The sequence below is a fragment of the Hylaeus volcanicus genome, chromosome 1 (assembly GCF_026283585.1).
Source record: "Hylaeus volcanicus isolate JK05 chromosome 1, UHH_iyHylVolc1.0_haploid, whole genome shotgun sequence".
NCBI classification, from domain to species: Eukaryota; Metazoa; Arthropoda; class Insecta; order Hymenoptera; family Colletidae; genus Hylaeus; species Hylaeus volcanicus.
The window spans coordinates 36,008,842-36,025,726 of record NC_071976.1 but is presented as its reverse complement, the minus strand read 5'-3'; the positions used below and the strand labels follow the sequence as shown (position 1 = coordinate 36,025,726).

Sequence of the window (16,885 nt, the reverse complement as noted above, 5' to 3'; positions counted from 1 at the left end):
GAGAAAATACCCTGGCGTCTTTGGTGACGGACGGTGCACGCGGGGGTTGGCGTTTCGGTGATCGACGCTCGGTGACGCAAGGTCCCAGGCTCTGAGAACGGCCAGTTCTAGGGCTGTTCTTCGGGCTGGACTTCGTCTTGGGTTGAATCTCCTCCTTGTGCTCCTTCGTGTCCTCTCGACGTCGCGGTATCACAGGCTCCAGCTTCTCTCTCGTAGGAGAGGGAAGCAGTGCTCCGTCGCCTGTTGCGAAGAAATCGTCATCATCTGAGAGGATTTCAAAGATGGATCAGAAGTGGTCCGTAAGCTCGTACAGCTGGTCTCCACTCGTTAAAGTCGAACGTCAACCCCTTGAACCGTGAGTTCTCTCAGGCATAGAGAATCACCAATCCTGTACAAAACTACCGCGACCGGTACCGTTCGAGGGATCGAAGACACCGTCGCGAATAAATTCTGACAGTAACGCGATTAGATACAAGCTTGCACGACCTTGTCTCGCAATCCATCTTTGAGGGGACTCTTGCTACGAAACACTTTGTATCAACTTCTACTCTCTACGCTCCGCACTTGTGCATTCTTAATACACTTACCGACACCAGTGGTACGATCCAGATGATGGCGGATCAAGAAATCCTTTCTTGCGCGAGCGATGGCTCTTTCAGTATCCTGGAAAGTAGAGTAAAGTGACGACAGAGTATTTGGACGATACGTTTTAGTGGCGATTTACGAGGAACCTACCGCTTTGGCATCGTCCTGCAGTAATCCATGCATAGGTCTAGCCTGCACCGAAGACGGTCGACCCGCTGGAGGCATGGTCATCGTCATAGCGATCGGTGCGACTTTCCTCGTGTTCTCCTTTTCTTTCTCCTCCTTCGTCACTGACCTAAACACGCAATCATTTGTCACTCGATATCTCCAAGTGGTCGTCCCATGTGAGACACGATCGCGTGGAAGAAATAAAACGCAGCTACGACGGAACTCGTGTGAAGAATTGCTCGTTTCGAATCATTCCTGCAGTCGATATCGTTCGAGGCTTCTGAGTGCGAGCGGTGGCTCTTCGAGAACAGCTATATCACTGACGTCGGTGGATCGACGACGCGAGGGATCAATTTCCCAAAAAGCCGCCGTCCAGACCCGGTAGCCTCAAACAGTCTCGAGTATCCGGTTAATTTCTGTTCAACTACGGTTGACTCTTCTAGTTGGTCTTTGTATCCCGAGGAGGATCGCAAACTACCCCCGACCATACGTATACGACGATAGTTTCGGTAAGAATCTTCGCTCTCTACTCGTCACCTCCGTGTCGTAAGTAGAACGTGCCGCGACTGGTCATACATCGAGCGAACCTACGTCGCTGACTTTGTACACTTTGTAGCGCGTCGACCGACTGATCTGGTTACGTACATTTAGCCTTACGTATATTTACCTTAATATTGGCTATTTAGAAGTTGCGTTTAATAGTTTTCAGATATAATAGTTGAGAATGAAATTCGATTGGTCGCGAGGTGTTGGTATTTACGCACGATTGGAGCGCAGCTCGCCGCTGCGTCGGGCTATGGTCGTCGAGCGACAAAATTGACCGATTTGAGTGGAGTATAGTGTACTGGCCTGGCAAGGGACAGCGCGTTGAGAGCGTGGTTACTGGAGACTCGTTTCCACAGCGAAGCTTCGTCCTCGGCTGCCAGACCGCAACCCCAGTCGCGATGCTAATGTACAAATCAGAACGAATCATTCTGTTGCTTTTACACGCAGGTTTCTAAGCTAACGCGCTCATTGCGACACTAACGCACACACTAGAACACAGAGCATGCTTCGGAAGACATATATCACACCATCGTGTTCCATCGTTGGGAGAAATGCATGCACGCGAGACGACGAGACGCTGAATTCGCGACCATGATATCGTCGAGGATCGTACGCGACGGATTCACCGATCGTACCGATGTTTTCTGATCTTGGCGCGTGGCCGTGGTTGAAAAAAAGTTTCGAAACGTCGACGAACGCATGCAAACATCAAACGAAGATCGTGGAATTTCGTTGCCAGCGAGGCGATCAGTCTCGATACACTGCGTTGCGATAAAAGGACTATGCTCCGAGAACGATACATGTCGAGAAGGGGGGAAGGGAGCACTGTTTCCAGTATGTCAGAAGAACCGATTCGCGAGGAACGAAAGACGAATCATACGCCGCGTCTCCGGTTCTTGGTTGTCGAATTACCTTGTACTCGTCAGCGAGTCGCCTAAGCTCGATCACTTCTGAGGTAGGAAACGGTTTCTCCTGCTGTTTGCTCGGCCCTTTATCATCCAATATCCTTACGGTTCTACCTGACTTTTTACCCCTGAAAAGAATCAATCGTGGTTGTAGAACGCCGACTCGTGACATACGCGGCTTCACAGCGATTGGAGATCGTCGTAGATGCCTTTGTTCTTCCTTTTTTACACGTCGCGATACTACTCTGTTCGACGTCGCGTTGCGCAATGTCTCGTTCATCGCGAACACCTCCAGTGACTTTGTTGCTCCTCGAGATAACGAAAATAATTGCATGGTTCGAAGAGGGTGTGACTTTAAGGTCTTAAGGTGACTTAAAGTAACGAAAATATTCGAGGTGTTCGAGGTAAACGTGACACTCGGTGTACGTCGTCTCGAATCTCTGACCTGAAAGCTATTTTCAAGTCTGGCAGGTCCTCCTCGCGCTCGTCACCCTCGGGCACCGCTCCGTCGATGGTGTCCGTTCCAATCCCTCCGACCAGGGGCTCCAGTTCCGATGCCTGCACACCTGCGAATCGTTTTCGATCGTTAGATTTGTCCCAGGACAAATTTTCAAACTTATTTCTTTTTCGCGACTAAAGTGTAATATCGTTGCGACGGTATGAAGATGCCGCGCTACAGTTCCGAGTTACATCGTCGCGACGGTGCGAAGATATTGCGACGATGCGAAGTTGCGGAAACGAGTTCCCGCGCTTCCGGTTGCCAGGAAGCGGCAAACTTTGAAAATAGTAGAGAGCGATTCGAGAACTCAAAGAGAGAAGACGTTTCGTTACGAGTCTCCGAGATTATCGTTATATTATCGTTAAATTGTTTCAAAGTTATAGTTTGTGAATAAACTTTATATTTAATTAACGTGAATTCTCGTGCTTCAACCCCCCGGCGCAACAATATGAAAACATTTTATTCTACATATTCGATTCAATTTTCCACATGGAATCACCCCCTACTCGCTTGTACCACCAGTTACGGTACACCCTGTATTTAGGGAGCATTTACCATCGCGTTTGTGATCGACATCGCCCGGGCGTTTCTTGTGAACCGGGGCAGGTCCTGTAGGCGCGATACCCTGCTTAAGAGCCCCCATGCTGAGAGATTTCCTAGGTGGTCCTGTCGTTCCTGCAGGCGCTCCCGCGGCCGTGACTCCCGGCGGGACTGTCTCGCCATTTGTCAGTTGCGGTCGTCTAGGCCAAGCGAACTGCAGCCGGTACTCGGTGCTGATTCGGGATATCGCTTTGCTCAGCTGACTTGGCGGCAAACCCGACTGCGCTGTAACTTCCTGCGATAGGACGATTTATTATTTCACGGCTAATGTACGTCCACTTAAAGGCACCGTAATTATTGGAATTTAGGGGTGCGCTGCAATAAGGAGGCAGCTCCATTTTTTCACGGTTTTGAAGTTAGAAAGGGTGCGATAAGGAAAGAGCTCCGGTCGCTAGAAAAACTGATAACGTCCATTTGACGGACACGGAGCAGGAAGAAGAACGAATTTTGCACTAATTTTACGATTTTTTCTATTCTGCACTTTTTGTCCGTATTTCCGGCGGTTTTAAGAATAAAGTAAACGTGTGTTTGCAAGAACCGTTTCCTTACGATAACGTACCCGAACTTTGTCAGCTACAACGTTCGAGTCGACGGTGTCTATGCCACCTCCGTCGGCCGCCGTTATGAACTCGTGCGTCTTGTATGCGAGCTCCGGGCATTTCTTTCGTCTCGGCAACGGCGGTTCCAAAGTGGGTCCTGAAACGAACATTCGTGACTCATTGAAAGCCTCCGTTACGAGTTATCGACGGGTTCTACTCGTCGCGATCTCGACCGCTTCGCTTAACAGAACGATTTTCCGCGAATCGAGCCGATTCGACTGTTACCGTTGCTGTTCTTTTTGAAATCCGAAGCCCGTACCTCGCTCTCGCAATCCCGTGCGCTTCGACGAAGTTTCGAGTGCCAGAGACTGCTCGAGGCTTCGTTCGAGGGTGAAAATCGATTTCTGTTAATGGAACCAATTAACGCAGCGGTCGAGAGTGTATGCGTGCGCGTCTGTGTGGACTGTGTTGTGTATGTGTATGTGTGTGTGTGCGCGCACGTTCACCAAAAAACGAACTCGCAGATGAGCGAATTTCTCGAGGCGAAAGCATGTATATAACAAGCAGAAGCTGCTACAAATCGTTTGTACAATAAACAAAGCATTCTCTCTAAAAGAAGAAGAAGAAGAAGAAGAAGAAGAAGAAGAAGAAGGAGAAGAAGAAGAAGAAGAAGAAGAAGAAGAAGAAGAAGAAGAAGAAGCAAAACAAAGATTTCAGCAATGTCCACGTGGCGCGTGGGGCGTCCACTCGCTCTCTACAAACCGTATTTAGCCCTTTCTCTGTCTATTCTCGTTATACACCTGGTACCTGCAACCGGAAGTGGTCTCTTTTTCGCTCGAACGCAAGATCTCTGAAAGACGATTAAAACAACAAAGCGAAAAGCGTCTCGAGAGGGTCGCGGTTTCGCTTTGTAGCGAGAAAAATAATGGGCCTCGAGTTCGCGGAAAGGTCCTTCTGCCGGCGAGCGGCGTTTTCCGCGACTATTTCCTCGCCACGTTTACGTTTTGCCGCGATGACGATGAATCGAACCGACGCGACGCTCATCGGTAGTCGTTCCCGTCGCTTGCGGCTGTTTCAGACGAGCCACTCGATGGCTGCCAACCAATCGTTTTCCTTTCTGTTTTCAGTTCGCCATTCCGTGCAACGATAATCGCGATGTCTATCTACCGTAGGACGCAAATGCTCTTTGAAGGCCTCCTGTTGGAGGATGTACCATCCTATTTTTAATCTCACGGTACAGTTTTTCTCTTGAATAGCTGTAAATTCTCGATAACCATTACGTAATGATTACTTTGATCAAGTAGTTAAATAATCGCCATTACAATTACTTTGTAATGGTATTCGCAGCTACTCAACTAGAATTTACCAGTAATTCGATTACTTTTTAATAACTACTTATAACAGCCCCAGAAAGTAATTAAAAGGCGTCTGAAATCTAGAGTAGTCGACGACTAGACCCGTACAGCGGTCTCGACGGGCTCGAGCGGTGAAAATATTTGGCACTGACCATAACAGAAGGGATAACGTGGCCTAATCTTCGGTCACCGTATCCAGCTCTGAGCGTTCCCTTCGGTCGGCACGTATCTGACGTGGCACGCCAGCGAGCGTCTGGTCTGCAAGAGCCCTTACGCTTCACGCCGTGAATTAAGGTCAACGGAAATCGGATTCGAACGGTATACCGTTGAGCGGGGTGAAGTTGAACACCGAGGAGGTCAAGTTGTCTGAAAAGCACGCAGGTGCCGTCCGACTCGCTCGTCCTCGTAGCTTCCTGCCACCTTTCGCGGAGGACCTCCGCGCGAAACGGCTCCGATCCGTCCGCGGGGCATTCTGTTATTTCCGGTTGGTCGTGCGTCTGATTCGCGCGCGACAGTTCTACTTTTAGAACGCGACTATTCTCGCTGGACGACGCCAGAGGCGACAATGCACACGCGAAAGATCGATGCGACTCCGCGTGTCTATAGACGCGTGTCCGTGCGTGTGCGCGCGGGTAGCGTGTGGTTGGGACCGTGTGTGCGTGGCTGTGTGTGCGTTGAGTGCGCGACGGTGCGTGGAATATTGACTCGGTTACGTAACCGTCTTTGCGTTATTAGTGCAAACAACTCCCGAGGCGCCTGTTCGCGATACTTCAAGGAACAAGTTTGCCCCAATTTCGACAGCTTCGGACAAGGAGAAATTCCAAGCCGAAGGTACGACTAATCGAAATCGAGGCGGTCTCTTCGTGTGTCGGGTGTTTTCGAGTTTTCGATTTTTGCGATTTCGTCCTTCGAATTTGGTTCGTTTGCACAAGCGTCTTCCGAGTAACAAGGGGATCTACAGCAACGTTTCTCAAACTTCACCCCCGCTCGTACCCTAGTTTGAGAAGCGCTACCCCGCGGTATGAACGCAAAGATTAGCTTGCAAAATTCTCGACCGATGCTTCCTTAACCGCCTAAAAATAAGCATTAAATATAATACGGTTTCAAGAGCCAAGTCGAATCTTGCTTTGGTGGCTTCGTTCCAATCGCGTTCCGTTCATTCTCGATAAAGTCGACATCGCGACGATCACGTTTCGTCTTTACGAGCCTCTCTTCCGATCGGGTAAAACCATCTTTTCGGTATCCGTTTTACTGCCTTCCACGGTTCGCGGGTCTTACGTGGTTCGTCGCGAAGACTCTCGAAGATAAAATAATAATAGGAGACGGAATACGATATCGCGTCGGATTGTTTTTCTTCCAATCTGGGAAATCAAAGAACGGTAGCGGAGAGCCAAGTCAGACGAATGCCACGGCTGGCTGAGCACGGGGACACCTTTCGGAGCCAAAAAGTAGCACACACCGACGACTTAGCTCTTCGAAGAAGGGCTCTTTGAAAAAAGCATTACAACTCGTGGCACCGCGACTATTGGCGTCTACTTCGTATAAAAATCGGAACGAACGTAGACTTCATTGAAAGCAATAATGGTACCGTTTACACAGGGAAGGTTAGAGGACTTATTGCGACAAACCACGCGTACACCCGGCGATCTTAAATTTATTCTCGCGCTCCGAACCGAATCTATTCCGCGAGGCCCTCGAACTCGTTTCTCCGGAAACGAAAAAGTTCATCGCCTCTTATAGGATGGTCCTCTTTAAGATATCGTGGCGGTTGCACGAGAGTAAAAAAAAACCACGTAGATAACGGCGACTCTCGCGGCGCATCTCGCTCAAAGGTAATCGCATCGGATGGATCCCGGCTTTGTGCTCCAGTTGCGTAGCTGAATGGAAATCGAGGCTCTCTGTTCAACCGCCCGTAAGGGAATGCTTCGTTTTACGGGCTTGAATCATTAGATCGTGCACGAAGAGATGCATATCATCGATGAATCTGCCGTTTTCGCTCAACGACGGACAACTAATACGGAAAATGGCGTGCATGCTGGAATGGATGTACTTCTCTTGGACGCATGCGATTCGTTCCATGCCGAGAACGAGCGTTGGATCTTCGTTCCCTGATCCCAATTCTGTTAACAATTTGCGGTCAGCTAATATCGTATCGTCTAAAATACAAAGAAAGACTTCGGTCCACTCCGGACGGAAACAAAGGATAAAAAAAAAGAATCAATCATTTTTGGTGGCCCAAAGTAAAGTTCAACCACCTTGGGATGTTTCGATTGGACCTGCAATGACCGTAAAGTGTTAATCCTCGTGGGGTGTTTGATGGCCGATCAGAATAAGTCGTGCAACGTGCAAGTTACTAACTATTCGAGACGGACGAGCGAAGGTGCATGAAAGATCGATGCAATCTGAAAAGAAACACGCGCGGGGCGCGATCGGTCGTGCCCCGAGGCGAGATCCAATGGCAGAAATGAACAGCCATAGGTGCCGAGGATAAAAGGTAATAGCGGTACGGCTCGTTTCACAGCTTTTTTCGGGGTATCGAAGCAGAACGAAGTGGCCTGGCGGAAGGGTTGCCGCTAAAAGTTCTCCGTCGTTTTCTTTTAGTTGGAGTTCATCGCGGATCGATGCGGTCGCGCGGTACAGGGTGTTCTGCTAGACATTTATCGTGATATCATCGCTATTTTGAATAGAAGGAATTCGAGTGTACATACAATCATAAGTATTCGTACCTTTTGTGTCTATGGAAGACATTTGTCTAAATTCATTGATGGATTCCATGTTTCCGAATAAATTTTTTTATTATAAACACTTATGTACATATTTATGATTTATTTGGAAACAGCAAAACTGTCAGTTAATTTAGACAAATTTCTTCGATAGACACAGAGGATACGAACACTCGCGAGACTGATTGTACGTAATAATCAAAATTTAAATGTTCTCCATGCCTTCAACCATATTTAAAACAGAGAACCGGTGTGAATAAATATCGCAACGGATCAAAGCGTCTCGCGTTATAGTTTAGCCACGGATGGCCAATAAAAATCAACGATAGAAAACCGAATCGCTATATTTAACGACGGCCTGGCATTAAAACGGCCTGCGCCTAGTGGAGCACCTTGTCCAATCGTCACTTTTCTCGGTCATCCCCGTCGCAAACTTCCAGTTTAGCCCAGAAAACCGTGAGAAGGATTTCCGTGTGTATCAATAGTCGGCGCGAATGAAACCGATAAGCCTGACTTCTCCCTCTCCCTCTTCGTCGTTTCTCGATTTCCAAGCGTCACTCGACTCGTTGGCTGTGAATCAATTATCTCCGCGGCCGGCGTTTTCATTTCTGCCAATGGAATAGCTCGCGTTCCCGCCGAGCGCGGCTGCTACCAAGATCGTCGCGACGAAAGTAAAAGTTTCGCGATGGTAGAGAGAGAGAGAGAGAGAGAGAGAGAGAGAGAGAAAAAAAAAATACAGAAAAAAGGGAGGAAGGAGAAACAACGGCGGAAAGAGCGGTCTTCTTTTTTTACGCGCCACGTCTCGGTGCTTTCCATCGCGAGCTGAGAGAAAATTGGTAACATCGAAGAGACTGTTTACGCGCACGGGAAAGTGCTTTCGAAGCACTCGACGCTCGAGTCGAGATTCTCTAGTAATTGTAAATCAACAGTGGTTTCCTTAACGATAAAGAAAAGCAAGAGTATAGAGAAAGTTTCGTTCGATACATAATTTCGTCCATATAAGGTAGATGTGCTCAATTTGGCCAGGCTAATGTGTACAATGGCGAAATTGTGATACGCGGTGTACGCAAACATCGTCACGATGAGATTCCATCAAGTTTACATTCTACAGAAAAGATGTACCTAAGACTATGTACAATCGTTGCGTATACTTACATCCGTATCCATCCCAAAAATAGATTTTGCCAACTGTTACCGTGAAAAATCGTGTATCATATTTCACATCGTCGAAGCAGGGCTTACACCGATTCGACCCAACTTGGAAAAGTATGAGTTTCTTATGGGTAGCGAAGTTGTAAACACTAGGCGAATATGTAAGCACCTACCTTATATGAGATTGTAATATACCATCGCTGATGTGCCATCCGTCGCAGTAATTGAAATTTAAACGATCGAAAGTATTGCACGACCTTAATGAAGGGCGGCGTTAATCGCTTTTGCGACTTACCGTCGCGATGGCTCTTCCAACAACAATTTCCATCGCGTGTCCGCACCGATTGGACCAAATACGGTGGAACAAATGCAAATAGGGAGAAACGTATGATTACGCGTGGCCCGTTATGTTCAAACAGTGATAACGAATCGGAACGATTCATCAGCCTGATCGAATCGAGTCAATAGTAATTGAGGACGCCGGCACGAAAGCGTCGCGAGGTTATCGCTGATAGCTGCGAAACCTAGAGGAAACCCTGGAGAAAGGCTTGCATTATTGAAAAAATATTTAACCAGTTGGACTTACACTGTCGTCCTTGCTGGACATTTATCGAGAGTATTACGAGGTGGAATTGGCTGCTCGTAAAGGTGGAATATATTAGGTTGTCCGGAAAGTTCATGTCTATTTTTCAGAAAAATTCAAAGGTATATTTGAATTTTCATGTATATTTATTGGATTATATATGTACCATTTTGTTCCACAACCTTTCCACCCGTTAAGAAATGTGCACATTTTATTTGTTTTCAGCCATTCCGATATACTATTCAGACCTGTATCGCCTACTAAAAATTGCCATGGATTTTCCAGACAGCCCAATAGATAAAACGCTAGATAAAATCACGCCAGGGGTGAACTTTTCGCTGATGACTCGATTATGTATGTAAAGAAAATTCATTTCTTTAATTTCGTCGGTATAATAGATTGTAACTTTAATTGGAATCGTTAATTTTTCAAGGTTCCTCAAAATTTTGCAACGAAGCATAATCGAAGGTGACTGGTTGAAAACGTGTGGCACGAAAGTTGGCGTCGAGGACCGATTGAAGAGATTCCCTATGTGGGCCACGCACGTCGAAAAACATTGGTTAGTCATCTGGCCAGCGGAAAGCAGGTCAGACGAGGAATGATTTTCAGACCGAACAAAGTGTGATCGTTACTGAAAAAGTGGGTCGCCCCGCGAGTCTTTCGAAACACTCGGTTTCTTGCTCCGCGGAATTGCGGAATATCCGCACGATAAAAGTTTTACGTCGTCCGCGTGAGCAATCGATCCGGCAGTCCATTCTCCGAGAGAAAATAAAGGAAGATATTAAAACACTTCCGCGGGTGTCGCTAGATATAGCGCGCTATATGAATAGCCGAAAATGGAAAAAAATAAAAGAAAAGGAAAACTGAACGAAGTCTATATACGTGCAGATATTTAAGGGAATAATACCGTCCCGAGCTGCTGCTTTAAAGTAGATAAGCTACCAGTCGATAGGTCACGGCTTAAAAGTACCCCTTTCCTTAACTTCTTTTCGTTCGTCGTTGAGGCGAAATTTCTATTAGAAAAATTCGTTTTTGAATGATTAACTCGGCCTTCTCGAGCCAGGAAAGGATCTCTGCTCATCGCCTTAAATCGATTTGTTAATCCTCGCTTTCCTTGCGTGGCCAATTTCCAGCAAATTCATCTAACGTGTTCCTCGCGACGTTAATTAAATTCGTCGCTCATTATCTCGTAACGCGATTATGCTGGCACCTGGTCTCCCGTGTGCAACACGAGATTAATTCTCTCGGGTGATTGTCTCGCCCGATCGCAGGGACGATTAATCGTCGCAATTTGATGATCGAGAGTTTTCGATGGACGCGTTGGCGCGTGTCCGTTCGGGAATCGCTGCGATATTAATTGCTGCGGTCTAATTGCAACGATTAATCGCTACAATCGGCCTGAAGTCCAAGGGGGAAGGCGCGCCGTCAACGCTCTCTTTCAGACGAGACACTAACAAGTCCCCCAGGTGTAACGCTGATTCTTTAATGAAACTTTTCGCACGGCTACAAAGCTCGATACACCGAAGCTAATTACACGGCCGGAGTCACCTAACATGCTCTGCTGTGAATAATTTCCACGTTACGCGTTCCATGAAAAGTTGTGCCACGTAAAACTTGCATCGTTTCGAGCCAGGCAATTACGCAGCTTGCGTACCTTTATCGTAGGTGAAAGCGTTTCGAGCATTCGAGACGCGTCTCCTTTTTTTTTTTTTTTAAAGAGAAATTGTAACGCCCATCTCGAAACCACGCAACTTTACCACACTTCACGCAACGGATAATCTACAAGTTATTTAAGGGAATGGGGGCCGTCGCATCCTGTACGTCTATGGTTTCTGAAAACGAACGGTGACACTGGAACAACCAGAACAATGCTCTTATCTGTAAATCGATAGATTGCACTTTTGTGATTGTTCTAGGGTCACGCGACTCGCGTATCGATAGCGTTAAAGGTCTATTTACACGTATCCGTAACGTGTCAGTTCCGTATCCGTACCGTATCGATATCGTCACGGAGCGGTGTCGGACGTGTGCGAACATGCCCATTCAAAAACAACAGAAGAATATTTCAAATCACTGACACTGATGGAACGTTACGGAACTGAACGGATACGGAACTGAACGGATACGGAACTGAACGGATACGGAACTGACATGATACGGATATGTGTAAATAGACCTTTACGCGGAGAGCCACAGCAGTATTCGTATCCTCTATTCGCATGTAATACGTTCCCAATTTGAAATCTAAAAATTTGTAAATCAAGTGGGAAGAAAAAGCGTCGCTTGGTTATAGCATAAAAATAGCATTCCACGCGGGTGAAATGTTTTTTTTTTCCGCGCAGCTAGTATTTTAATAAAATTCAGGATGTACGAATACTCCCGTGACTCGCTTTTCCTCGGAACACGATCGAAATTAGCAGTGGAGAGCGGAGAACGACCACGAAACGTTCGATGTTCCGTCAGGGTGCAAGTAATCGGTTCGTTGCCCTTCGGTGTTCGTCAGCTACCGAGTGTCTCGTCTGAAAGAGGTCTTGCACAGAGACACAGCCAAGCACCGTGAAAAACATTCTCGTGCAGGCGGCGGGATGCGGTAGCTGCGAGCCTGGGTCGCATCTTCGAACGATGAGAAAGGCTTTCAACGCGGATGCGCAACTGAAATGCGATTCTACTTGCTCTATCGACGGGAATGCGCGGCGACGATGCACGATCGAAATCGAGGAGGAAGCTGTCTCTTTACCCGAAGGGAGAAGTAATTACGTAACCGACGAGAGACTTCTTTTCACGCGGGCTAGGTAATTGGTTCGTTCGAAACTTTTTAACTCGATGGATCGCTTTTCGTAATCGCCCCGGCTAAACCGTGAGGGACGAAGAAGTGAGAGAGGACGAGATATACGATCGTTTGATACCTCCGAGGATCGTAACATATCTTTTTCGCGGAATTAAATAATTCAGCGTAGATTGGTATTTTTTCGTTGTTTACCGACGAGGGGAAGTTCGAAGTTGACGGTCGAGGAGTTCGGGAACTCGATCGCGGAATGTCGTAGAGCTGAATGTTGCATGGCGTGTCCGCAGAGGCGCGAGCGGTGTGCAAACTTTCGTGCGAATAAATGCGGAAGCGCATCGTGCTCTATCTAGGCGGTATCTACTCGGGCGGAAGATAAGGGTTGTCGGTGTAAATTTTCAAGCGGGAGTTCGGTAAAGTGTCCGCGACAAAAATGGAGACGTCCTTCGGCCGATTCGGCTCGATAATATCGCAGAGATGGCTTTCTCGAGAAATGCACCTTCGATCGTCGCGGTTCCGTCTCGGCGAGATCCGTTTCTCCGTGAAACACGGGAAGCCCCCTTTTTCTCCTTTTACGATCGTTACAGACGTCAGGTACCTTTCCGTGGCTCGATTGGCTCGCGTCGCCGAGCAACGAGCATAAAATTTTCCTATCTACAAAACGTCCAAGGATAGTCGATGCAACTTAAACACAGCCTGCGTAAAGGGTTGCATTCACACATCGACGGACGGATGAGCATTCGCACGAGACTCGTCGCAAAACTCAGGGGGAAGGGCGTCGGGATGATTCAAGGGAGCGATTCAAACCTTTGCGCTCGGAATATCGAATCGCGTCACTTTGGAATTGTGTAAATTACCGTAACGCACAAAACAGTCGTCAATGTACATTGAGAACGTCTTCCTTCAAGGTACGAACTTGGGCTTGTTTCTTTATCGTGTTCATATGCATTTTAAGGGTGCTCCAGAATGTTCCTCGGTATATACAGGGTGTCCCGTAAGTGTTCGTACCCTCAATATTTATTAAAAAAAATTTGTCTAATTTAAATAAATGCTTCACGTGTACAAATAAATTTTGAATTGTAAATATGTACACGTGTGAAGTTCATTCATGTACATATGAAATGAAGCCTATCATTAAAATTAGACAAATTTCTTGAATAGATATAGAGGGTAATATTTATGGAACTGACTGTGTACCACATTTTGATTCGGTTTAGAGTTTGACTTTTGTCGTTCGTTAAAGGGGACATCCGAGAGCAAAGGGTTAAACATTTAGACGTGGTCCACGCTGTTCTTCCCATCACGGTATCGTCGCCTTTGGTATCACGGCTGGAGAATGTTTTTACCAGCTGCTTCAAGAACTTTTCACGTTAAGAACTGTTTTGCCTCGAGCGACGCCGGTAATCTACCGTCGTTACATTCTTCCATTTCTGTGAGAGAAACGACACGTAAAAAGCTAACCGTCCCTATGCACGAATGCGAGCGGCAATCTTTCATCGTTCCATAGTTTTCCACTTTTACGCGACAGATCGTCGCGACCGTCATCAAAAGGCTCCAAGTTTAGCGAAGTGGGAAAATTCGTAATCTCCTGTATCGTGCATTCGTTACGTATACTCGCTCCAAAAAGCAAAACGTTTTCGTCTGTTTCGAGTCGAAGTGATCTGGCTGGCAACGTCGAGAGGCAATTCCCCACCGCGTTATACGGCTAGCAAAAGGAAGCAGTCGCGTCCATTGTGTTCGTAGTCGTGATAGATTTTTTCCTGTCTATTGTCGGACTTCTCGCTAAGGTTTATTCATCCAGGACGCCGAGTTTCCGTCAAAGGCAAAAGCATTCCGTTTCTGGAGTAAGTATACCTTCTCGGGAGCAATATTACCAATCGGTGCTCACGAACGACTCGCGCGGAACGTCAACCAAACGCGAGGCGTTGAATTTCTTGAATTGTACGCCAGGTTAGAGATCGTAGATACGATTCAGTTAAAAATGTCAAAGTTTAGATGGTTCGGTGTCAACTGATACGGCGAAAACGACAGAGTCTGGACCTGGGGATTGGTCGATACTCGTGATTAGGGAAGCGTCAGCAGCGGGAAGCAAGTCCGAACGCAGGATGGATGCAACGCAAGCAAGCATGCTTTAAACCCTTCGAGCCGGGAAATTGGCGCGTCGACGTATCGACGAATCGGTAGGATCGCCTCAGAGCCTCGCGAGGAAGGTATCTAGCGATCTCTGAAAGCGAAAGTTATGAGAAGGGTTAATTGGTTCGTAGGGTTGCGCGCGCGCAAAACGAGGAAGAAAGGGCGAGCAGGGAGAACAAAAATGGAGCAAGGCCAGCGGAAATTTCCCCGAGGGGCGTGAATAAGGGGCTAAAAACGAGCGAAATAAACCGTAATAATCTAGAGATGTTTGCGTAGCTCCGATCGTTCGTCTTACCTTCGTTGTTCTCATCCTCGGTCGACTTGGCCGATTGTAGCTTCGCGCTCGCTTGCGTCGCTGCAATCAAAATTCGCAGCTGGCACCGATGTTCTTTTCTATTTCCCTTATTTTTACCGTCTGTCTCTGTCTCTCCCGCTCTCCCCTCTACATCTGTTCCCGTCATTTTTGCCGTCTAGTCCTGTGACCCGTTTCGTTTTTCGATGCCGCTTCGTCGTCGTGGCCAACTCGTTGCCAAATCGAACGTGAATTGTTTTGCAAATGATCTACCTTCGTTATCGATACCCGATAAGCTCGACTGGACGAGGGTAATTATTTTCACGGTATCGCGGCGAATAGCTGGGCCGCGGCGGGCTCGTCGCGCCCGTCTCGAGATTTCCGACTCCGATCGAGGCACGGAGCGAATCGAGTGTAAAACAAGCCGAGCACTCGGGAACCTGTCCGCATCGGAGAATCTAGGCGAGTGTTCTACTCGTTGGGTAAGCGTTCGCATAGACGTCGGTTGTCGGAGACGGAAAACATTCGAAAAAAAAACGTGAGAAAAATCAGAATGTAGTGTCACAACATCGAGACGATCGAACGAGTGTATACGCGCAGGATGCGCCAGAGAAATTGTTACGGTGCCGAACGAACGGAACAATCGCAAAATATACGCGAGTCTTATCGATTTCAAAACGGACGCGAGACAAAATAAAGGAAAGATGCGACGCCTCGCAATTTTTATTTTTCTTGCATCGTAACTACGTTCCTATGGCGACGAATCCTGAACGCATCGTTCTTCCTTGAAAGTGCTACAACATCTTTTGCTCGCCCTGCATATAGATACGTGTACACTTGGAGTATGATATAGACGTAGCGAGAGAAAATATTATACATACTTATGACACGAATACGAGTCACGAGGGTGAGACATGGCGTGGTGTGAACCCGGGGGCGGAGGGATGTGAAACACGACGACAGAGCATGTGCGATATATCGAGACGATATATATGTATACGAGTGGCAGCACGATCAAAGAAAACTCACTAAACACCTTTACAAATACTAAGAAGGGAGAAAAATATGAAAATAAAAATAAATAAATAATAAACAAAGAAACAAGTCGATAAGTATGAATCATCCGGGCGAGACGAGCGTGAATTTTGTTTCCTGGTTGCCTGGCGAAACGTGGCACGTGGTCCAGTTTACGTTAATCCTCGGTTCTTTCATTTACGGCTAGACGTTTCGACGCGCAATTTGTCGACTAGCGAAAGCGTCGCGTAAAAACGTTCGAGAGAGAAAGAGAATACGAACGCGGGAACGGAAACACCGTGGCCGAACGTGCTCCCGCGCGTGCGAATTTCGCGAATATTTTATCACTCGCGGCGAAGTCGACGCCGATCGTTTCGCTTGGCGAACTTGAGAACGATTCGCAATTTCGACCGCCAAGCAGCTACAATATTTATTTTTTTTTTTCACGCTCGCGGCTTGGTAGTATGATTCTAATGAATTCATGGAGACAATTAACTTTAAACCAGCATGGCACGAATACCTGAGCAAATTCTCGTTTTACTTGGGTCGCGTAATCGATACGTTTTCGTTGGTCTATCTCTTTGCTCAGACATCGGGCCGAGCCAACTATGCGACGATATAGCTAATGAGACTATCGTACTGATCGCAAGACTGATTTCGCTAGATCGTGAAAAGAAGAAATTATACGGAGTGTTCCACGCGATCGGATCGAGCTGCGTCGTCCAAACGGCTTTAAATAGACAAAGAATTTCGCGAAACAGAGTTACATGGTCACAGAGACTCTTGGAATATTATTAATATATCATATAATCGTATTAGGTCGTCCCATAAGTTCGTGCCGAAGACTGTGTCGAAATTTAATAAAAATATCACAGAAATTTGCTAGTAACGGTATAATGACTATATGAGAGAGGTGAGAAACTATCGTGAAATGAGACGGATTATCTTCTCTTGTAACATTTAAGAGTATGTTTAACATATTAATTTGAGAAATAGAAGTATAAATGGC

The 16,885-nt window shown here is 47.0% G+C and overlaps 1 protein-coding gene and 1 long non-coding RNA gene across 10 annotated transcripts in view; one reads left to right on the top strand and one right to left on the bottom strand.

The window, feature by feature from the left end:
* The window catches only part of LOC128879552 (protein piccolo), a 59,020-nt gene that overhangs the window by 15,275 nt on the left and 26,860 nt on the right, over positions 1-16,885 (bottom strand). For 5 of the 9 annotated variants that reach the window (XM_054128821.1, XM_054128863.1, XM_054128882.1 and 2 more), the window contains 9 exons: positions 14,866-14,925; positions 3,863-3,999; positions 3,259-3,538; positions 2,650-2,770; positions 2,212-2,332; positions 1,603-1,700; positions 736-880; positions 588-663; positions 11-264 (listed from right to left, as the gene is read on the bottom strand). In XM_054128821.1, the coding sequence (XP_053984796.1) occupies positions 11-264; positions 588-663; positions 736-880; positions 1,603-1,700; positions 2,212-2,332; positions 2,650-2,770; positions 3,259-3,538; positions 3,863-3,999; positions 14,866-14,925 (1,292 nt within the window). The remainder of the gene's footprint in view (positions 1-10; positions 265-587; positions 664-735; positions 881-1,602; positions 1,701-2,211; positions 2,333-2,649; positions 2,771-3,258; positions 3,539-3,862; positions 4,000-14,865; positions 14,926-16,885) is intronic. The other 4 variants (XM_054128838.1, XM_054128857.1, XM_054128829.1 and 1 more) reach the window with 3 other exon arrangements.
* On the top strand, positions 4,705-11,794 carry LOC128879743 (uncharacterized). Its single transcript, XR_008457690.1, has 3 exons — positions 4,705-6,028; positions 9,881-10,009; positions 10,089-11,794. It is a non-coding gene; the product is annotated as an uncharacterized LOC128879743 (long non-coding RNA).